This window comes from Rana temporaria, chromosome 5, assembly GCF_905171775.1.
Source record: "Rana temporaria chromosome 5, aRanTem1.1, whole genome shotgun sequence".
NCBI classification, from domain to species: Eukaryota; Metazoa; Chordata; class Amphibia; order Anura; family Ranidae; genus Rana; species Rana temporaria.
Genome location: NC_053493.1, coordinates 314,676,236 through 314,699,764, shown reverse-complemented (window position 1 = coordinate 314,699,764; position 23,529 = coordinate 314,676,236). Strand labels below are relative to the sequence as shown.

Sequence of the window (23,529 nt, the reverse complement as noted above, 5' to 3'; positions counted from 1 at the left end):
AATACTGACTCTTACCCAATCGTTGGACCCCGGTTTTAAGGAGGTCAGATGAGCTTGTGCATTAGCCTGCCGGCCCCAGGCGAGTTGCCAAGATTTTGGCAAAGAGCTTGACGTCCACATTGAGTAGGGATATTGGACGATAACTGGTGACATTAGTAGGGTCTTTCCCTTCTTTGGGAATAACAGAAATATAGGCTTCAAGCAATCTGTCTGATCTAAAAGAAGAGTCAGTGGGGAGTGCATTAAATGCTTGGCGCTAGGACGTCGGCGAAGGTTTTGTAGTTAACGGCCGTAAAGTCATCTGGGCCTGGACTTTTGCCGGGTTTTGTGGCTTTAAGTGCCGCTAGAAATTCCTCTGAGGTCAGGGGGGGCTCCAAAGACTGGGAATCCTCCGTTGACAGAGCTACTGGGCTGTGCTTACTTAGGAAATCCCTAATTAATTCCCGACGTTTCGCCAGGGCCGCAGGATCCGCTTCTCCTGGGCGTAGATTATAAAGGTTGTTGTAGAAGCCAAGAAACTGTTGTGCTATGTCTTCGTTTTTGGAGTGTGTCCTACCTACAACGTCTACAATATGATGGATTGTAGAGGTCAACTTGCGCTGCTGAGTGGCTCTGACAAATATCCTGCCTGGTTTGTTACCCTGTTCGAAAAAGAGTTTATTGGATAAAACATTACGTCGGTGCGCCTTTTTGAATAGTTCTTCTAGTAATAGTGTTTACAATTCCGCCAATTCTTGCGATGTTTTAAGCGCTAATGTACGTTTGTGTTGGGCTTCTAAAGTATGTATTTTGGTGGACAGTGCTAGTACCAGGGCTTGTCTTTCTTTTTTTTTTTCCTGGCTGAAATCGAGAGCAGCTGGCCTCTGACACATTTGTGGGCCTCCCATTGTGTCATGGGAGATGTATCTGGCGTATTATTGCGGGTAAAGAATGCCTCTATTTCATGTGTTAAGAGTCGCTAGGTCTCCAGGGTCCGCAAGAAGGGACGCATTCAGTTTCCAAAATTTGGTGGAGGTGACCATGTCAGGGAATTGTAGGGTGGTCGTGATAGGGTGATGGTCAGACAACGTCATAGGTTCGATCGAAGCACTATAAAGGTAGGGTAAGTTTGCCTGTGTTATAAATAGGTAGTCCAGTCTTGAGTATCAGTTGTGCGGGGCTGAGAAAAAGGTATAGTCTTTGTCTCTGGCATAGAGGGTCTTCCAGGTGTCATGCAATGTCAGGGATGCAAGCTTAAGTTTGATGTGGCGAAGGGCAGAGTAGGGGAGGGAGGAGGTTCCAGTATAGGTGTCCAGTAGGGGGTCAAGAGGGACATTGAGGTTGCCTCCTACAATCAAATGCCCTGTTTGAAAGAGTGTGAGTTTTGTAAGAACCTCCCGCATAAATGTGACTTGTCTAGAGTTGGGGCAGTATATATTAGCTAGCGTTATCGGTCTGTTTTTCCATGAGCCTTTCAAGAAGATATATCTACCCTCCGGATCTAGCATTTGGTCCTCAATATCTAAAGATAGGTCTTTAGAGAGCAAAATGGATACTCCCTTAGTCTTAGAGTTAGAGCAAGTGCCATGGTAAACCGTGGGGTAGTGACCGTTGTGAAAGCGCGGGACCGAGCCCAATTTAAAGTGCGTTTCTTGGATAAAAAGAATTTGTGCTCTAAGTCGGTGTGCTTCTGCCAAGAAAACATAGTATCAAGCGCTCTCCCCATTGATATCTCTATAGACCATAAACAAAGGATAAAAGTTGGGAACAATAAAACTTCAAACTAATTTTGTGAAAATTAAAAAATGAGGAATATATAGTGCTCATATGGAATTACTATAGTCCATCAATTAAAAAGTCCACAGCACTGAATAGTGAAACGATGCTTTGCTTAGATGGCTGCCAGCTGACAGATGAAGCGATCTGTGAAGCAACAAGAAAAGAGACACAAAGCAGCGCCCTCTGAGCGTAGCAAGTGTGTTTAATATTGGGAATGTTTAAAAGACATATGAATCACCTACTCACATGTCTGATGTAGGTAAACAGCATAGTACATTGTAAGGGGTTCATCCGCGGGGGTCCCGGAGAAGACGAGATGTCCTCACGCTGACATGTGGTGTCCTGATCCGTACTGCAGCGTCGATGGGAACCAAAAGAGCCCTCGGAACTGAAGTGCGCAGTGCAGGTCTCCACTGTGTGCAGCTGTGGCTGCCGACTTCACATCCGGGCGCGGGAGGTGCACGCGTTCGAGGCTTTCCAGTCTCTTCTTCAGGCATAGTAGTGGCCATCTTTCCGGAGCTCAATATGTATACAAGGGAAAGACCGCCCTGAGTACTCCGATTGGCCAGATCTTGATTACGGAACATCTAATACCCCCCACGAGACTTATATACAAAAGTACCATTAAAAACAGCATTTATATAAAAACATTTATACGAAAAATATATATATATCTCTCAGTTGATTAAGACAGCGGCGGTTTGCCTAAGTAATCATAAAAATAAAATTAAGAAGGCTCTATATTAATACAGTAATAATATGATGGAAATTAATATAATAATAAAAAATATATATAGGTAAATAAGTAGAAACAAATACAAAATTGCTGCACCAAAGTGCTGCACAACAACTACCGCTGTGTTAACCTCCCTCATACACACGGCATATAATATATTATATATATACTGCCCAATATACATATATAAAAAAATACATACATATATATAGAAAACATATACATATATAAAAAGAAAAGATTATTAAAATATTAAAATATTAATATCTAAAAAATGTTCAAAAGTGAGGAGGGGGGAAGGGAAAGGAAGAGGGAACTATGGCGTTGATGTCACCTATAATCACTGTTAAAGTTTTATCTGAATCAAGTATATTCTAATGGACTTTATGTATTATCAGCTATATTGTATTGATAGAATATTGTAATCACATTCTAGATCACACTACCCCAGCATCACAATACCCCAGCAAAATATATTCATAATAGAATATTAATCTCTATACCCTCGTTTAAGCCTCCAGGTGAGAGGCTATCGAGGGTAAATATCCAGAAATTCTCCCTCTCACATAGACGCTTATAGCGTTCAGCTGGGGGGAGGAGTCTGGATATTGCCTCAAGGACCCATACACGGAGTCCCTCAGGAGATTGTTCATGATGTTCCTTAAAGTGGCGGGCTACACTGTACTTATCCAAGCCTTTTTCTACGGTGTTTCTATGTTCACCAAACCTCTTTCGTAGGGTGCGTATAGTACGTCCTACATAAAACAGCCCACAAGGGCAAGTTAGACAATATACAACGAATTCTGAGCCACAATTGAAGAATTCGGGTATAGTGTATATTTTACCTTTACATGTAAATTGTTTTTGTCTATGATTTACAAACTGACATGTGAGGCACCGTGGTTTTTTACACTGGTACATCCCTTTGATTTGGAAGAACGTCAGTGGGGCACTAGCTTGGGGTTTTTGTTTTTTCGTTATTTTGCTCGGGGCTATCAATGTCTTGATGTTCCTGGCTCGCCTATAGCTCACCAAAGGTCTATCGGAAATGGCCGATTTTAAATGGGGGTCTTCCCTCAAGATGGGCCAGTGCTTCCGTAAAATTTGTTCCATTCTACGATATTGGTTGTGGAACTGGGTGGTAAATCTCACTGGTTGTTGTTGATTGTGATGCCTTTTGTCACTTTTTTGTAGAACTTCTGTATGCAGATATCTCTGGAAAGCTTCTTCAACTAGGGGTTCCGGATAGTCCTTGTCCACAAATTTATTTTTGAGAAGGCACCCATGTGTAATATAATCCTCCGTACGGGTACAATTATGTTTCAGTCTACAAAATTGACTCTTGGGAATATTGTTTACCCAACTCGGGTGATGACAACTTTGATAGTGCAGGTAAGAATTACCTGCCATGGGTTTAATGTAATTTTGGGAATGAATAACATGATTGGAGTCATGGGATAGTTCAAGGTCAAGAAACACTAGGGACTCTGTGTCTGTGACAAAGGTAAAGGATAGTCCCATCGTATTGGAGTTGCAATGCTCCACGAAAGGTAAAATGGAGCATTCCGGGCCATCCCAAATAATAATAATGTCGTCTATATAACGACCAAAGAAAATTAGATGTTTCGCAAATGGGTTGTTATACCAAATATTTTGTTTTTCCCAGTAGCCCATAGTAAGGTTTGCATAACTGGGGGCAAAATTAGCCCCCATAGCAGTCCCTTGTGTCTGGATGAAGAATTCCTTGTCTAATTCAAAATAATTGTGGGTAAGACAGAATCTGAGGAGATCAACAAGAAAATAAGCTTGTCGTCCATTTAATATAGGGTCCTCATTAAGGTAGTATTGGGTGGCAGAAAGGCCTATGTCGTGTGGAATTGACGTGTATAACGATACAACGTCTAGTGAGAGCCATCTATAGGTGTCTTCCCATCTATAGTTCTTAAGCGTGTCAAGTAATTGAATTCCATCCTTAATATGTGATGGAAGATTTGTAACAAGAGGTTGCAGAAAGTGGTCAATATAAATAGACAAGTAACTAGTCACACTTTCCATGGCCGCAACAATTGGTCTACCTGGTGGATTTTCAGAGTTCTTATGGATCTTGGGCAGGTGGTAAAAATATGGGGTTTTGTAAAAATCATGAACTAAAAATGCGAACTCGGTTTTGGTAATCAGACCATCTATTTTGGCTTTACCAACTAGTTCACGTACTTCCTGGGAAAAGTCAGGGAGGGGATCCTTTTTTAATTTTTGGTAGGAATTCTTCATCCAGACACAAGGGACTGCTATGGGGGCTAATTTTGCCCCCAGTTATGCAAACCTTACTATGGGCTACTGGGAAAAACAAAATATTTGGTATAACAACCCATTTGCGAAACATCTAATTTTCTTTGGTCGTTATATAGACGACATTATTATTATTTGGGATGGCCCGGAATGCTCCATTTTACCTTTCGTGGAGCATTGCAACTCCAATACGATGGGACTATCCTTTACCTTTGTCACAGACACAGAGTCCCTAGTGTTTCTTGACCTTGAACTATCCCATGACTCCAATCATGTTATTCATTCCCAAAATTACATTAAACCCATGGCAGGTAATTCTTACCTGCACTATCAAAGTTGTCATCACCCGAGTTGGGTAAACAATATTCCCAAGAGTCAATTTTGTAGACTGAAACATAATTGTACCCGTACGGAGGATTATATTACACATGGGTGCCTTCTCAAAAATAAATTTGTGGACAAGGACTATCCGGAACCCCTAGTTGAAGAAGCTTTCCAGAGATATCTGCATACAGAAGTTCTACAAAAAAGTGACAAAAGGCATCACAATCAACAACAACCAGTGAGATTTACCACCCAGTTCCACAACCAATATCGTAGAATGGAACAAATTTTACGGAAGCACTGGCCCATCTTGAGGGAAGACCCCCATTTAAAATCGGCCATTTCCGATAGACCTTTGGTGAGCTATAGGCGAGCCAGGAACATCAAGACATTGATAGCCCCGAGCAAAATAACGAAAAAACAAAAACCCCAAGCTAGTGCCCCACTGACGTTCTTCCAAATCAAAGGGATGTACCAGTGTAAAAAACCACGGTGCCTCACATGTCAGTTTGTAAATCATAGACAAAAACAATTTACATGTAAAGGTAAAATATACACTATACCCGAATTCTTCAATTGTGGCTCAGAATTCGTTGTATATTGTCTAACTTGCCCTTGTGGGCTGTTTTATGTAGGACGTACTATACGCACCCTACGAAAGAGGTTTGGTGAACATAGAAACACCGTAGAAAAAGGCTTGGATAAGTACAGTGTAGCCCGCCACTTTAAGGAACATCATGAACAATCTCCTGAGGGACTCCGTGTATGGGTCCTTGAGGCAATATCCAGACTCCTCCCCCCAGCTGAACGCTATAAGCGTCTATGTGAGAGGGAGAATTTCTGGATATTTACCCTCGATAGCCTCTCACCTGGAGGCTTAAACGAGGGTATAGAGATTAATATTCTATTATGAATATATTTTGCTGGGGTATTGTGATGCTGGGGTAGTGTGATCTAGAATGTGATTACAATATTCTATCAATACAATATAGCTGATAATACATAAAGTCCATTAGAATATACTTGATTCAGATAAAACTTTAACAGTGATTATAGGTGACATCAACGCCATAGTTCCCTCTTCCTTTCCCTTCCCCCCTCCTCACTTTTGAACATTTTTTAGATATTAATATTTTAATATTTTAATAATCTTTTCTTTTTATATATGTATATGTTTTCTATATATATGTATGTATTTTTTTATATATGTATATTGGGCAGTATATATATAATATATTATATGCCGTGTGTATGAGGGAGGTTAACACAGCGGTAGTTGTTGTGCAGCACTTTGGTGCAGCAATTTTGTATTTGTTTCTACTTATTTACCTATATATATTTTTTATTATTATATTAATTTCCATCATATTATTACTGTATTAATATAGAGCCTTCTTAATTTTATTTTTATGATTACTTAGGCAAACCGCCGCTGTCTTAATCAACTGAGAGATATATATATATTTTTCGTATAAATGTTTTTATATAAATGCTGTTTTTAATGGTACTTTTGTATATAAGTCTCGTGGGGGGTATTAGATGTTCCGTAATCAAGATCTGGCCAATCGGAGTACTCAGGGCGGTCTTTCCCTTGTATACATATTGAGCTCCGGAAAGATGGCCACTACTATGCCTGAAGAAGAGACTGGAAAGCCTCGAACGCGTGCACCTCCCGCGCCCGGATGTGAAGTCGGCAGCCACAGCTGCACACAGTGGAGACCTGCACTGCGCACTTCAGTTCCGAGGGCTCTTTTGGTTCCCATCGACGCTGCAGTACGGATCAGGACACCACATGTCAGCGTGAGGACATCTCGTCTTCTCCGGGACCCCCGCGGATGAACCCCTTACAATGTACTATGCTGTTTACCTACATCAGACATGTGAGTAGGTGATTCATATGTCTTTTAAACATTCCCAATATTAAACACACTTGCTACGCTCAGAGGGCGCTGCTTTGTGTCTCTTTTCTTGGTGCTTCTGCCAAGACACTGCTGCGTTTTTCAGGGACGTTTAGTCCTTTGGCGTTCAGTAAATATACTTTAAGAGATAGGGGAACTGAGCGTGTCGGATTAGACGGCATGGTGTATGTTGAGGTGTAGGTACACTGAGGCGGGCTTTATATATGGACGACCAAGGCCGTAATGTGCTGGAGAGGGTAGAGGGGGGCGAGGAGGGGGAAGGAAGGGAAGAAGAGGAAAGAAAGAGAAGAAAAAAAATAGGAAAGAGAGGGGGGGTAGGGATAAGCCCCCTAGAGAGAGCGAGGAGTGAAGCCTCGCAGAGTAACTACCGGAGGTGGAGACAGGCCTGCTCTTCCACCTAAATAGACCTGGGAGGGGTTATAGTAGGATAAATAAAAATAAGACGACCGTTTTTTTTTCAAAGGGGAACCGGCCACTCTGAAGTGGGGTAGGAGTCTAACACTGGGTAATAGATAGTGTCAACAATCCAGGGCTAACTCTCTTAAACAAAAAACATAACATATAGAGCAGCCTCAATAAGGAGGAACCATGAGGGCCGGGAAGAGGCTCCTTCAAGGCAGCACAAGTTTCATTCCCATACGATAAATGTATATTCTGTGTGCAGCATTATAGGAAGTTCAAATGGCTAAAGGCATGGCTTCTCTCTAGCTCTCTCATCCCGTGAAGAGACCGGCTGCAAAGACAGGAGACCACATTGTGGCCATGAAATCCCTGTAGCCGTCCGAAGGTCAGTGCACATATATCCACAGCTAACAAACAGTGCAAAAACTTAACATCGTATGCTAGTCTACCCATCCGCCTGCCTCTATATAAGAGTCGCAAATGAGGATGCCAATGCCCACAAGAATGCGGTAATTCGCTCATCCTCTGGCATTCCTGCTCTCCCGAAGGGGGAACTGAGTCCGGCCTCGAGCAGGGCAGCGACATCCCCATCACCAACATTTATTATATCATTTGTTAGTCCAGAGAACCTCTCCTCTCATCCATTGTTTCGTATGGCCCACTGTTTGCCATGGGCCACAAGAAGCAGGCTAAATTATCTAATCAACACATGTGCAATATTACCTCTGTGCCATTGAGCCCTAGAGCATGAGAGGATGTTACACCATAAGGGAAGAGAAGAAAAAGATGAGAAAAAAAAAAAGGAAAAACCTTTTTTTTTTTAAAAAGAAAAAAATATTCAATGCACATGCTGGACCAATTTTGTAGAGATTACACACGGCAGTAGGGTCTCTCGAGTGCGTAGAATTTCTGGACTCCGACGAGAAGAGGCTGGCCTTCAGGAGGCTTCAGGAGGTCAAGGACAGGTCTGGATTATGCTCCAGAATCCGGTTTACCTTAGTTGCATATTTAGTGTCAGCGAGTGAGATATCTTGAACATTCAAGTATCCTCAACAGTTCCAGTCTGAATGGGTTTCAAAACAGAGAACATTAAGTAGAGATCGTAAATGGCGGCAAACGTACCAGCAAGAATGTAGAAGTTGGGGAGCATGTCATTACTTACGCAGCCCGCTGATTCGGGCTCAATGATCCGTTTTCCTGCGAGCCGAGGAGGGGCGCGGGTCACGGTCAGTGATATCATCAGGGCCTCTTCTCGGTGATATAGAGGCAGATCTGCGGCGTCTTTGGCGGTTGTGTTGCGAGTGGGGGGTCCTCTCCTGCTGCGTGGTAATCCAGGGTTCAGGTTGCATGAAGGCACTATACCACTCTGGAACAGCAATCAAAAGGATGCCCAGGGTGTCGCAGAACGCCTGCAGGTCTGCTGGCGTACGCAGGAAGGCTGTGTGGTTTCCAGCGGTCGCGGATAAACAAAAGGGAAACTTCCAGCGGTATATAATACGTCTGTCCCGCAAGACATTGAGAAGGGGACGGAGCTCCCTTCTATGCTGGAGCGTGATGGCAGAGAGATCTTGGTAGATTTGAATAGGAGAGCCTTCATGCTGTAGCTGCCCATGGTTGCGCGCTAATCTTAGTATTTCTTCCTTCTGAGTGAAGCTTACTAAGCAGCAGATCATATCTCTAGGTGGCTTCTCTGTCCCTCAGGGCCCTGTGGCATCTTTCCATCTCTATGGGAGCATCTGGAGGTCTGCATAGTAGCGTGTTACAGATTGCCCACACTGCTGGTTGTAACTGGGGGCTTTCTATATTTTCAGGGATCCCCCTAATTTGCAAGTTACGTTTTCTGCCCCTATTATCATGGTCCTCCATGTGGCGGTGGATCTCGATGAGGTGCCGAGCATGTGTGTCAGTAACTTTCTGTACCTGCTGTATAGCTGCTCCATGCGTCATGGCCACCGACTCCATTATCTCAACACGTGCTGCCACGGCCCTGAGGTCAGCTTTCAGATCCGAGATCGCTGCGGATAACGTGGTCTTTATGTCCAGTGCCACAAGCTTGTAGGTCTGCCATGCTGAGAAAGGTGGGTGGTGGCGGAGCGTAGCCGGCGGTGTTTGGGTGTCCCCCATGTTCAGGCGCAGTGGGCAGGCTGACCTGGCTGGCTACCTCGTGGCTGGGGGCCTGTGCGGAGGCCTGCAAGTCTGCCTGCTGGGAGCGGAATATCGCCGGGATAGTCCGACCGAGCTGTGTCGGAGGGTCCGCCTGGGAGCGGGTGATGGAGCTGCTCCTCCCGGCCATCTCCTTGAGTGTGCGTCGTGGCTGTCTTGCTGAGGAAAGCTAGCGTGTCAGCCCTGGATGTCGGAGCTTGTTATTCAAGCGGCCATCTCGGTCCGGTGTCAGGCCACACCCCCCGTAACCATATATTTTTGATTACACCCCCCGATATTTTCGGTGAATAATGCAGTTTAATACTAGGTGGGATTCCCATATCCTCTTCCTTTGTATCAATGTTGTAGCACTACAACATCTGTCATAATAAATGTCATGTGCAAAAAAAAATAATAATATTGTTTGTGTAGACCACCACTGAGTCTCTCCAGATTTCCAGTATTAGCCAGTGATGGCTGCTAGGAGCCAGCGTGCGGTTCAAGCCTCGTTTTCAGTGTGGTAGATTCGGCAGGAAAGGACAACAGCATCGCACAACCAGCCTCCAAGCGTTTTTCATAAATAATGCGTCATCAGGAAGCACACATGCGATATCGCCGCAAACGTTAGAGTGAGAACAATAATTCTAGCATAATAATGTTTGGGGATTCTGAGTTATTTTCTAGTACAACAATTATTATTTTAACATGTAGGAGAGAAGTGTCAGAATTAGCCCCTGTAAGAAAAGGGTTAAACACCTTTTAGAAGGAGGGGGAATGGACACAGAATGGGTGCTCTCTCATACAAATGTATTTTCTCTGATGAAAATAAATTGAAAGTGGTTGTAAACCTCAGACATGAAATATGAACAAAGTATATCCCTCTATAGTGTGTGTCTCAGTTAAAGGAGTTGTAAAGGAATTTTTTTTTTTACCTTAATGCAATCAAGGTGAAAAAACATCTGATGATGCCGCCCCCCCCCCCCCCCCCCCCATTTACTTACCTGACCCCTCGAAAGTTCCGCGCTCGGTCCCGAGGTCCTCTTTGCCGCTCAGCCTGGCCGCTAATTGGCTAGAGCGGATGGTTTGAGAGCAGCGCAGCCATTGGGGCGGGCCGAGCCGCTCGCTGTGTCACAGGAGCGCGCCCGCAAGGACTCGCCACCATGCAAGCTCTCTCGCATGAATGTGTGGAGTTCTTGCAGGGAGGACCAGAGACAGCCACCGAGGGACCACAGAGACACGTGGATCGGGGCCACTCTGTGCAAAACGAACTGTACAGTGGAGGTAAGTATAACATGTTTGTTATTTAAAAAAAAAAAAAAATCCTTTATTAACCTTTTGAGCACACTAAGTGTAATTTCTGTCTGCTGCTTCATGTGCTATCAGCACAGTCACTTCAGACAAGTTTTCCTGACGCCATGAGAAAAATTGTGATGGGTGTGAACTCCAGCAGATTGACAGTTTCAGCTCTGTTTATATCTGAAAGGGGGGTTGTTCCTTCCCTCCAATCATCTCTCAGAGCTCTACTCACTGAGCTCTGCAGAGTGTAACTTCAGCTCTTGGCCCCCTTTTTTCTGAACTCTGACAGGTTGATAAATTCTTACATTTGAACGAATGTAGAGAGGACTGCAGATGAACAGGTACAACTTATGTTGGAGGATTTGTTTTATATGTGTGTCACCTAAGACCAGTCACTTCACTGGGCATGTGTAAGGGTTTCCAACCGTTTTAAACAGAATGACCTTCTTCCTATCATCTGGGCTTTTGCCTTCGCTACCAGACAGTGCAATGTTTATTCTATTTTTAAAGCTTCATTCTCTAAAATGTACGGTAACTACTTTTTTTTTTTTTTTTTTTTACAGAACAACTTTTCTGTTGCAATGAAGCTTTTGAAAGAACTTCACCGTGAGTCTAAAACTAATGAAGAGTGGTTGATGAAATGGGTTCATAGCTACTGTAGCTACAGTCACAGCCGCAGCCAGAGCCAAAGCTGTCCTGAGCAGATACTTACTGTACTAAAAACAATCTCCTTACTTGGTAAGAACTGTGCTATGTGGCATAGCGTTATACAAAAGATATGTAGGTAGACTTTGGGGCAGATCCACATAGATCTGCACCGGCGCAGCGTATCTAAGATACGCTACGCCGCCGTAACTTATCTAGGCTTAGTTTGAATCCTCAACGAATTTGCGCCAAAAGATACGGCGGCGTAGTGTATCTCTCGCGGCGTAAGGGCGCGGAATTCAAATGCGGCGGGTAGGGGGCGTGTTTCATTTAAATGAAGCGCGTCCCCGCGCCGAACGAACTGCGCATGCGCCGTCCCTAAAATTTCCCGCCGTGCATTGCGCTAAATGACGTCGCAAGGACGTCATTGGTTTTGACGTGAACGTAAATGGCGTCCAGCCCCATTCACGGACGACTTACGCAAACAACGTAAAAATTTCAAAATTAGACGCGGGAACGACGGCCATACTTAACATTGAGTACGCCACCATATAGCAGCTTTTTTTTCAAAATTCTTTATTTACTCACAGCAAAGAGCGTGTCCACATGGATCACAGCAACAGCATATAAACAGTAACATCTCAATATATACAGGCATAAACCAGTAAAGTACAGCATGACAGTGGGTGTTACGGTGTCAACGGGTCGCCAGCTCTGCGCCAAGGGCACCTAGCCTGTCTAAACCCCTCTAGATGTTCTAGGTATTAACCACTTGCCGTCGCCGCACCGTCATTATACGTCCACAAGGTGGCTCTCCTAGGCGAGACCACGTAAATGGACGTCCTACCTTTTAGCCGCCACTAGGGGCGCGCGCGCGCCCCCCGCTCGCCCCAGACTCCCGTGCGTGTGCCCGGCGGGCGCGATCGCCGCCGGGCACACGCGATCGCTCGGTACAGAGCGGGGAACGGGAGCTGTGTGTGTAAACACACAGCTCTCGTTCCTGTCAGCAGGGGAAATGCTGATTTTCTGTTCATACAATGTATGAACAGAAAATCAGTGTTTCCCCTAGTGAGGCCACCCCCCCCCCCACAGTAAGAACACACCCAGGCATACTTAACCCCTTCCCCGCCCCCTAGTGTTAACCCCTTCACTGCCAGTGGCATTTTTATAGTAATCTAATGCATTTTTATAGCACTGATCGCTATAAAAATGCCAATGGTCCCAAAAATGTGTCAAAAATGTCCGAAGTGTCCGCCATAATGACGCAATACCGAAAAAAAAATCGCTGATCGCCGCCATTACTAGTAAAAAAAATATTAATAAAAATGCCATAAAAATACCCCCTATTTTGTAAACGCTATAACTTTTGCGCAAACCAATCAATAAACGCTTATTGCAATTTTTTTTATGAAAAATATGTAGAAGAATACGTATCGGCCTAAACTGAGGAAAAAAAATGTTTTTTTATATATTTTTGGGGGATATTTATTACAGCAAAAAGTAAAAAATATTCATTTTTTTCAAAATTGTCGCTCTATTTTTGTTTATAGCGCAAAAAATAAAAAACGCAGAGGTGATCAAATACCACCAAAAGAAAGCTCTATTTGTGGGAAAAAAAGGACGCCAATTTTGTTTGGGAGCCACGTCGCACGACCGCGCAATTGTCTGTTAAAGCGACGCAGTCCCGAATCGCAAAAAGTACTCTGGTCTTTGGGCAGCAATATGGTCCGGGGGGTAAGTGGTTAAAAGACCTTCCACCCGTGGAGTGTGGCGCGGATTCAGGGATCTGCAGACACGCCCTCCTTTTTCCATTATCAAAGAAGTAGGAAGTAAGAGATGAAAGTAAGGCGGCAGGGAATAGCCTACCTTGCCACCCGTTCAGAAAACTAGATATAGTTTGTCACCCCAAGTGGAAAGGCTCCGAGGGCGACAAGGAAAGAAGAGAATAGAATGGGGTGGGGGGGGGGGAAGGGGGGGGTTGCCCGCGAGCATGGGGCAAGGCAACCGTCCATTCCGTCAGGGAGGGAGTATCTAGTCCAGGAGTCTAGTTCCGTCCCCGAAGTGCTTGTCCTTCGTCTGAATAGGTAAAGACGTTCCACAACTGCCAGGTCTGCTTGTATGCCTCCTGTCTATCACGGTCTGTGAGAATAAGATCCTCCATTCTGTTGATGTCATCAACCTTCTGGAGCCACATTGCTACCGTCGGTGGATGTGGGGACTTCCAACAAATGGGGATGCACGCTTTGGCCGAGTCGAAGAGATGTCGGACAACCGATTTCTTGTATACGCGTGCGGGATATGTGTTAGCGTGTAACAGGAGATATGCTGGGTCATCCGGGATCTGGCGGTCAGTGAACTTCTGCGATATCCTCCTAACCTCCGTCCAGAAGGACTTCAGCAGTGGGCAGGACCAGAAAATATGGATCAATGTACCTACATCTCCCTGGCATCTCCAACAGATCTCCGATGTGGATCTGAAGAGTTTGTGAAGTAGAGCCGGGGTGCGGTACCACCGGGTCAGAATTTTATAGTTTGTTTCCTGGATTTTAGCACAGATTGAAGATTTGTGCGTGAAGGTCAAAATCTGCTGTCTTACTTTGGTTGAGAACGTGCAATGAAGTTCGTGTTCCCATTTTGTGAGACAGGGGAGTTGATATCCCTCCTGCGGCGTGACCAGTATGTTGTGCAAAATGGACAGCGCGTGTGGCAGTATGCCCGTCTATGAGCACATCTCCTCTATTGGCGCAAGGGTCGGATTCCCTGTCTGAGGGGGTGTCATGGTGTGCAGGAAATGTCTAAGTTGGTTTGCTCTCATAAAATCTAATTGAAACCCTCCCCTCAGATCCATCAATTCTGCGAGTGTCTTCCAGCGGCCCGCTATACTGAAATGGGAAACTTGGTACACACCCGCTTCCCTCAGGGCCCGAAACCTTCCGTCGTGTATCGCCGGGCCGAATTGTGGGTTGCCCAGAACTGGGCGTAGGGGTGAATTTCTCGGCGGCGAGCCCATTTGAAAAAGCATCTTAGCGCAAATTTTGATCGTGGTCCCTATCAGCGGGTGAGATCGCAGGGATTTGGGCAACGTCGCTTCACACCACGGGGCCCTCCGCAAAGGGATCTCACTCTGTGCCTGCTCTCTGTGCGGCCACTGTTTTGTGCTCCCGTGCCGGCACCAGTCCACGAGCCGGTTCAGATGTGCCGCGTGGTAATAGGTGCGGACGTTGGGCATGGCCAGTCCCCCGTGCGTTTTAGGTAAAGACAACACTGCCTTGTGAATCCTGGGATGCTTCCCGGCCCATAAAAATGTTTTAAACTTGGTTTGCACCTGTTTGAAGTATTCCGCCGGTATATGTATAGGGAGGGCTTGAAGGAGATACGTAAATTTGGGTAGAATGGACATCTTAAGTATTCGGCATCTCCGAACCAGGAGTGGAGGCCGGTTGTCCATTGGTCTAGTAGCAGTTTTTAGCAGCGGTGGAAAATTGAGCTTAAAAAGTTAGGAGAAGGATGGGGGTATACGGGTCCCCTGGTAGTTTATGGCTGTGTCTGTCCACTGTAGATTAAACCCGTGGCGTAGTCGGTCTAGACGGAGGTCCGAAACTCCCACCCCCATGGCTACCGATTTTCCCATGTTAATTTTCATATTGGACAATCGCCCATATATCTCAAATTCTCGCATCAGGCTCGGTAGGGATATCTCGGGGTTCGTCAGTGAGAGCATCAGGTCATCTGCGTAGGCGGAAACCTTGTATTCTCCGTCTCCTACCCTAACCCCCGAAATATCCGCGTTCAGTCGCACGTGTCTTAGAAATGGTTCGAGAGTCAGGGCAAATAGTAGTGGTGATAACGGGCACCCCTGTCTTGTTCCATTGCTAATCTGGAAGGTCTCCGACACTACCCCGTTAGCTCTGACCCTGGCCGTCGGCCCAAACCAATGTGTCTTAGTATGTCAAACATAAATTGCCAGTTGACGCGATCAAACGCCTTTTCGGCGTCCGTGCTCACCAAGACACATGGCGTCTTCGTGGCGGTCACCGCGTGCAAAAGGTTAAGGACTTTAACAGTGTTGTCCCTAGCCTCTCTGGTAGGGACAAACCCCACTTGGTCAAGGTGGATGAGACCCGTCAGGTGCTGCTGGATTCTGGTAGGTACAATTTTAGTAAGGAGTTTAAGGTCCACGTTAAGGAGTGAGATAGGGCGGTAACTACCGCATTGGCTCGGGTCCTTCCCCTCTTTAGGGATAGTGGCTATTTGTGCCTGCAAGGTGGACGCGTGCAACCTCCCCCCCCCAGACCTAGACCATTAAACAAATCTACCAGACGCGTGCCCAGGGCAGGGAGCAACGCCTTATAATGCGCTACCGTCCGGGCCCGGAGCCTTGCCTGGTTTGGTGTTACATAGGGCAGTTTATGGCAATTATGGCAATGCAATCTATAGTAAAACTTTATCTAACATACAGCAGTACTTGACTAATAGACAGTAACATAGGGAACATATAACCAGTGTCCGAGACCCCCTCTGAAGAGCCCCACTCAGTGTCGAGGGGGCACAACCAACAGGGAGACCGAGCAGTGGCTCAAAGAAGGTCGTGCAAGTCCCCCAACCTCCAACCCCCACCCCAACAAACGCGGGAGGTACCCTCCCCCTCTCCCTCTCCCTTCCCCTACCCATCACGGATTCCAGTGGATTCCCTCTCCCCCACATCCCATCAGGGCTGCATAGATCAGGTCTCCAAGGCCCAGCCACCCCCCCCCCCCCGGGCGAAATCACCCCGTCCTCCCCCTCCCCCACCCCGCCCCACAGCGAGCCATTTAAGTCCCACCACCCAACACCAAGTTTAATGGCCAGCAGGGTATCTCCCATTACTCCAGAGGGTAGTAGTTCCTCATCAGCACGTGGCTCTGTCAGGCAGGCAGTACAAATGGAAGTACATGGCATGCCTAAGAAAAAAATTGTGATAATAAAAGAAAAAAAAAGGGGGGGAAAACAAAAGAAGCATCGAGCACTGCCCGCCTCATGTGGCTAGCCCGTACCAAGCTAAGTCTTAGGTGCTGCAGGGGGGGATCCATCTCCCGTGGGGGGGTAGACTAACAGCGCGGGAGCCCCGCCAGTGTGATGCGCCGTAATGGTCAGTACTGTTCAAGGCGTAGGCCGCAGCCTTCTGGTGCCAGGGGAAGCATTGTCTAGGTCGCCCCAGGGCCGAGGCACAGGGGGGGGAGGGGGTCGCAAGAAGCAAAAACCGTGGAACCCACAAAAACAAAAAGGGGGGGCCAGCGAGAGGCAGAAGTCAGTGTCACGGGACCAGCAGCTCAGTATTATGGGGGGGTCTTCGGGATAACAGGCGAGGGGCACAGGAGGTATCGAGGGTTCAGTCTAACAGGGAGCGTGGAGGTCAGGAAAGTGTGGTCCATGGCCTACTCACGGCGTTCCTCTCCTGAGGGGGCTCGCTGTCCCTCCGTCCACGACCTCTCCGTCGGTCTTCCGTGCCGGGTCTGTAGGTCGAGGGCCCCGATCTCCCCGTTGCGCGAGGTAAAAGCTGCAACCAGTCGGGGACCGGTATCTGCTCCGCATCCAGGAACCGAAAGAGGGCTGGTAGGTCTGCAGGCGTCTGGATCGTGAAGGCAGCCCCGTCCTTCTTGAAGGTTACCGCTAAGGGGTAACCCCAGCGGTAGGTAAACCCCCGTTGTCTTGCCAGGTCTAACACGTGTTTCAGCATCGCTCTCCTGCGCAGCATCGCCCTGGAGAGATCCGGGAGTATCTTCACTGCGGCTCCATTGAGGAGAATCTCCCCTCGGTCCCACGCACCGCGGATGATGCGCTCCATCTGCGTGTAGCGGAGTAGACGACATACCACATCGCGCGGTCTGTCTAGGTCGGCCGATCTCGGGCCTAGGGCATGGTGCGCACGGTCCACGTCCTCCGCCGGGTCACCCAATGCATCACGGAACAAGGCCAGGAGAGTCTCACCCAGGGCTTCGGGTTCCACCGTCTCCGGGATCCCCCTCAGCCGTAGGTTATTGCGCCGGCTCCTGTCTTCAACCTCCTCGAGGTGTAGCTGGAGCGTTGTTGCCGCGTCTTTATGGTGGTCTCTGTCCCGTTCTAGTCCAGCCACCCTCCGCTCCAGGGCCGCCAACGATCCCTCTCCGGAGCAGACTCTGTCCGACAATGTGGACACTTCCGCACGAGCCTCTTGAAAGTCCCTCCTATGGGTCTCCTCCAGCTTAAGGATGAGAGTCTCTATGTCGGTCCGCGTGGGGAGGGCCTGAAGCATTGCCCGAATCTCCTGTTCGGCTGACATGCTTCCAGCTGGCGAAGGAAGGGCCGACATCGCTGGGGATGAAGTCCCGGATGAATCCGGTGTAGCGGGGTGTGCCGTGGTGTCGTCTGGTCGGAAGGTCCAGAGGCTCTGCTCCGAATCCTCTGCTAGGCTGCCACGTGGGCTATCTCTTGGCACCGCCACCCTCGCGCCCGGCGAGATCACAGCAGAGGGGCCGAAAAAGCGGTGTAAATCCCCCGTTTTTGTGGCAGATCGAGTGTTGCGGGTTGTAGTTCTGCCCTTGGTCTTTTTGGCAGATTGCATGCTGAAAATCACAGGTCTTGGCCGGTAAAAGAGGGGACAAGGCCGGGAGCTCCAAGTTCCTGCGTCCTCACTCAGCCATGTCCAGGCCACGCCCCCCCCCCCCCCCCCCATATAGCAGCTTTAATTATACGCTGGAAAAAGCCGAACGGAAACGACGTAAAAAAATGCGACGGCCGCTCATACATTCGTGGATCGTCGGAAATAGCTGATTTGCATACTCGACGCGGAATACGACGAAAACGCCACCTAGCGGACTCCGAAAAATTGCATCTAAGATCCGAAGGCGTACGCCTCTCGAATCTAGCCGAGATGCCGTCGTATCTTGTTTTGAGGATTCAAAACAAACATACGACGCGGGAATTTTGAAATTACGCCGGCGTATCAATAGATACGCCGGCGTAATTTCTTTGTGGATCTACCCCTTTGTGTTTTAACTCCAGGCAGATCATTAATAAATAATTACTAGGGTTGCACCCATATTGTTTTTTACTGCCGAGTACGAGAGTATCGATACTTTGGGTCAAGTACTCGCCGATATCGAGTACCAAAATCTTTGTGGGGCAATTTAAGCCCATAGAAAATGAAAGGGCTCAAATCGCATGAGATTTAAACAGGAATGTGGTGCGATTCCTGTCCGAATTGCATGTGGTTTCTGGCTCCTGTGGGAACTTAGGCTGAAGTCACCAAAACAAGCCTGGGTTCACACAGGAGTGGTGCAAGAAACCACGCTGCATTCTCGTTCGAATCGTGTGCTATTCTTTTCAGTGCAATTTGAGCCCTTTAAAATTGCACTGCAAAAGTATCGGTTTCGGGTATCTGAGCATTTTCACAAGTACTCATGAAAATACTCTGTATCAGGTCTGATGCGACCCTAATAATTAGGTAATCATATTACTTGTTTTTAGTTTTGGGCTCCTCCTCCATCCTGTTAAAAGCCAAGCTCTACTTACATCTCCACATTGTAGCGCTGTCCCGCTGATCCTCTTCAAGAGAACCCTTAGTGTCATTCTACCCATTTCCTGTGAGCACAACATGCTGTTGGCACACCTCTTGGAGGAGCATCTTCACACAGTCTGGGCTCACATGCCATAATGTGTATTCCTTAGTGAAAAGGAATCCCCGCCATTGCCAAGAAAGAGAATATGGAAGGACCCCCAATGTCATTGGGTTGCCTAAGAATACAAGAAAAGAGTATGTATATGGAGTGTTGTCACTTCAAGTAATTGTAAAGCTTCCTTTTATTAATTTTTTTCTAAATAACAAACATGTTAACTTACCTCCTCTGTGCAAGGGTTTTGCCCAGAGTGCCCCTGATCCTCCTATTCTGGGTTCCCCCTGCGGTGCTCCTGGCTCCTCCTCTTCTCAATTGCCCCCACGGAGAGACGATTTCCATGGGGACACTCGTGCAGGCACGCTCCCGAGTCCCATTGCACATCCATTGACACAGACAGCAGGATTCGGGCCCCGGGTCCGTGTCACTGGATTTGATCGACAGCAGCGAGAGCCAATGGCTTCTGCTGCTATCAGTCTATCGAATGAGGACCTGAGACAGCAGCTGGAGCTGCCATGCTCAACCCCATCGCTGGGAAGTTTGTGCAGCACAAATGTTTTTTCTCCTAAACCCTGAGGGTTTATAACCCCTTTAATGTCATTGGGATGTACCCGTATGTCGTCAAGTTTAAGGCTCCATTCACACCTTGGCGACAAAACACCCGACGCTCGTGCTGCTGGAGGGGAGAATTGCCATTGATGTCTATGGAGATGGTTCACATCTCATAAACGCCGTACACCTGTCGCCTGAAAACAAGTCCCGGACCCTTTTTTTCAGGCGGCATTGGCGTTCGGCCATAGACATCAATGGCAATTTTTTGTGAAAAAAAAAAAATAACCGAATCGCGGCAAAATACGCAGCGTACGCGGCGTTACAATGTGAATGGGGGCTTAGTGGTTATACCATGGTTCATGGCTGCAGCTTACCCCAGATCTCTCAGTAAAGAGTACATGCTGTTCATCCCTTGTGATGGCAATAACGTCAATCCAAAAAAAAAAAAGAAGAAAGCAGCCGTGTAAAATATACAATAAATACAATTTTAAAGTGCCCTCGTCCCCCTGTGCTCACGCGCAAATGTGAACGTACATGTAGGTCCTACACATGTATGTAAATGGTGATTGCATCACACATGTGAGGTATTGTCAGCATGAGAGTAATATTTCTAGTGCCAGACCTCCAGTTTAACTCTAAACTAGTAACACATAAAGGTTCATAATGTTTTGCCTATGGATAATTTAATGTACTGTAGTTTGTCGTTATTCCACAGGCGTGAGCAATTTTAAAACGTTAACGTTTAAAATGTTAGGTCTCTAATTACGTGGCATAACATTATATTTTACCAAAAATTGGGTATTCTATTGTGTTTGTGTACACTAAAATTCATTAGTGAAATTTTTTTAATGTTGTCTACTGTATATACTGTATACAGTAATGAATAAAAAGTATAACTAGTGAACAGTGCCACCAAGGGAACGCCTCCCGTTATCTAGGATTCCCCGGTGATATGCCAGAAAGGCTGACCTCCAATATTCATCCATGAACTTGCGTGTAATTACCCCCAAACAATTCCTATTCCGAGGAAGGGGGAATAGCTCAGTTGTTCATTGAGGCCAGGTTTTTACAAGCCTTAAGATTATGTTTCCATTTGAATCTTTTTTGCAGGATCATTTTGTCAAAGTGACCTTCACATGGGTAGGGGTGTACCCCATCTAAAGCTGTAAATTATAATCCTGTACTATATCCATATTTGACGAAGTGGTAAGCCACGAGGCTCACCAAATCCCTATGGGAGAAATACTACACATGATCTCTGATGCGTTGCCAGAACTTTCTCTTAGTTATGCCTATATAGAAGGCTTTACAGGGGCATCTTAACAGGTATATGATTTATAGTGAAAAAGTAGAAAAATTCCACGCCAAATACAATTAGTTTTAAAATATAAAATGTGTATAGCAAACCTATATATATATCAAAATATATTTTAACAGCTGCTCCTCTAGGCAGTATAAAATACTGTGAATAGTGAAAAAAATAAGAAATGGAGGGCACTCTAATTACTAAATAAAACTACTGTGTAATTACCAATTACTGTGCTTAAAACAAATATATAACATAAAAATTGTCATGAAAAAACAGTCCTATGCCAACCAATGACACTGCTTAGTCCATTATTGACTAATTGGTAATAATGTCCCAATAAAAATGTGAAGTGCAAATTCAGCAGGATTTCTTCAAACACTCTGCATGCAATCTTGTTCCAAAGTGATAGTGTGTTTCTTCACGATACCTGGTCACGTGTATACCCATGCTATCCCCGGCGCCTGTGGAGGTATCAGAGCTGGAGGGAGTACATGCCGCAGCTGGGAAGCTTGAGCAAGCGGGACCCCAAGACTTAAAATCTGACACGTCTGCAGCCCTCTTTTTTTTTTTTTTTTCAATTAACAGTTTTTATTAGACACGAGGTAACCCCCGTGCCAGAAAAGATACGGTACAAGGATGCCATCAGAGCATCAACAGAAAAAAAACAGTGCATAGCATATAACAGTACAGTACAAGGCAGGTATCAGGGGGAGCTCAATAACTCCACTCATAAGCAGCCAACCTAAAAACACAAGCTGCCAAAAGACAAAAGTAAGCACGTGTAGAACAAACCCCTGAGTAGCAGAGGCATAGGAGGAAACAAAAAAGAGGGAGCCAAGAAAAAAAGAAAAGGGAAAGAAGAAATAAGAGAGGTGAAGAAAGAGCAGAGGAAGGAGACTGCAAGCACAGATAGACAGGGAGAGAGAAAGAGGGGGGGAGGGGTTAAGGGGTGGCTCGACTCATGGCTCAAGGCGGATCTTCCCGACGATGCCATTCCGCCCAAACTGCATCATGAGTGTCCAAACTATCACGTAACCTGGCAGTCATTTTTTCCATTAGTTCAATATCTTTGATCCTGGCGTAGAGGTCAGATTGAGAAGGGGGTGACAGGCGCTTCCAATGGAGGGCAACTAGGCATCTCGCAGCCGTCAATACATGCCTCAACAATTTCTTGGAGGACTTGGAGATCCGCAGGGCTGAGACTCCTAGTAAAAACAGTTTCGGGGACCAGGGAACCAGCACTCCCAGGAGGCGAGACAGCAACTGCTGGGTCTCCGTCCAAAACGGTACTATCTTGGGAAAGGTCCAGTAAATGTGGTACAAGGTTCCCCTGGCTCCCTGACAACACCTGTCTGAACTGGATGGATAGATAGCGTGGAGGATAGCCGGCGTCATGTACCAGAAATACAATATTTTATAGGCATTCTCCTTATACAACGTACAAAGAGAGCTTTTAGCCGCCTGGGACCAGATCGTCTGCCACTCTGTCTCCGAGATCTCCTCCCCGAGCTCCCTCTCCCATCGCAGCATGTATGCTTGCTTACCCTGGGTGGGGAAAGAGCGAGAGTTCAGCAACCGATACGTATCAGATATCAACCCGCGTCGAGCCGATCCCTCCAGTACCAGTTTTTCGAAAGGCGTTGGCGCTGAGAATTGGAGCCCAGGGGCAAATGATTGTGCATAGTGTCTTATCTGCAGATACCCATAGAACACCTGGCGGGGTAGGTCAAATTTCTTTTGCAAATCGGAAAACGATAGGAGTTTCCGTGTTATGGGGTCCACTAAATGGCCAAAATGAAAAAGATCACGCGACGCCCAAGGCGACGACATCTGATGGGTCAAACTATCAGGCATCCTGGGGTTGAACAGGAAGGAGGTCAAAAGAGACCGCTCCGAGCTCAGGCTATGCGTCCGGGACAGTCTGCGCCAAAGCGTCCTGAGGTGAAGCATGGGCCCCAAGAGTCGGCCCGGATCCACCTCCGCGCCTGCATTCCACAGTAAGCTATTCGGGTGTGCGGGAGCCATCCAAATTTTCTCGATTTGTGTCCATATATTATAAGAGCGCTAAGGGAACCAAGAGGCAACGGCGCGCAGCTGAGCTGCCTGATAATATTTAAGCTGGTCAGGGAACCCCAATCACCCGTCAGTGCAGGATGCTGTCTAGACCGTTCGTGGGACTCTGTGTCGCCCGTAATTCCAGACGAAGCGGACCAGATCCGCTTGGAGCTTACGTAGGTCCGCGTATGGGACTGGTATGGGCAACGTCTGGAATAAATAGAGGAGTTTGGGAAGGGTGACCATCTTAACAGATGCCACCATACCCAAAAGGGAAATGTGATGGGCCCTCCACTTCTGCAAAAGTTCTCTTATGGAGCGATAGAGGGGGGGGAAGTTGGCCTTATATAAAGAGTCAAAGGACGGGGTGATCTGCACCCCCAGATATTCAGCCCCGCTGTAGCCCAGTGGTAGGGAAAGCACTGCATCAGATGTCGAACCTCCTCGTCGGGGATGTTAATGGGGAGAGCT

The 23,529-nt window shown here is 46.8% G+C and overlaps 1 protein-coding gene across 1 annotated transcript in view; it reads left to right on the top strand.

Moving 5' to 3' along the window:
* Window positions 1-23,529, top strand: part of PRKDC (protein kinase, DNA-activated, catalytic subunit) — a 677,570-nt gene that overhangs the window by 525,039 nt on the left and 129,002 nt on the right. Inside the window, exon 71 of the mRNA XM_040354170.1 lies at window positions 11,430-11,604. Coding sequence (XP_040210104.1) covers window positions 11,430-11,604 — 175 coding nt within the window. The remainder of the gene's footprint in view (window positions 1-11,429; window positions 11,605-23,529) is intronic.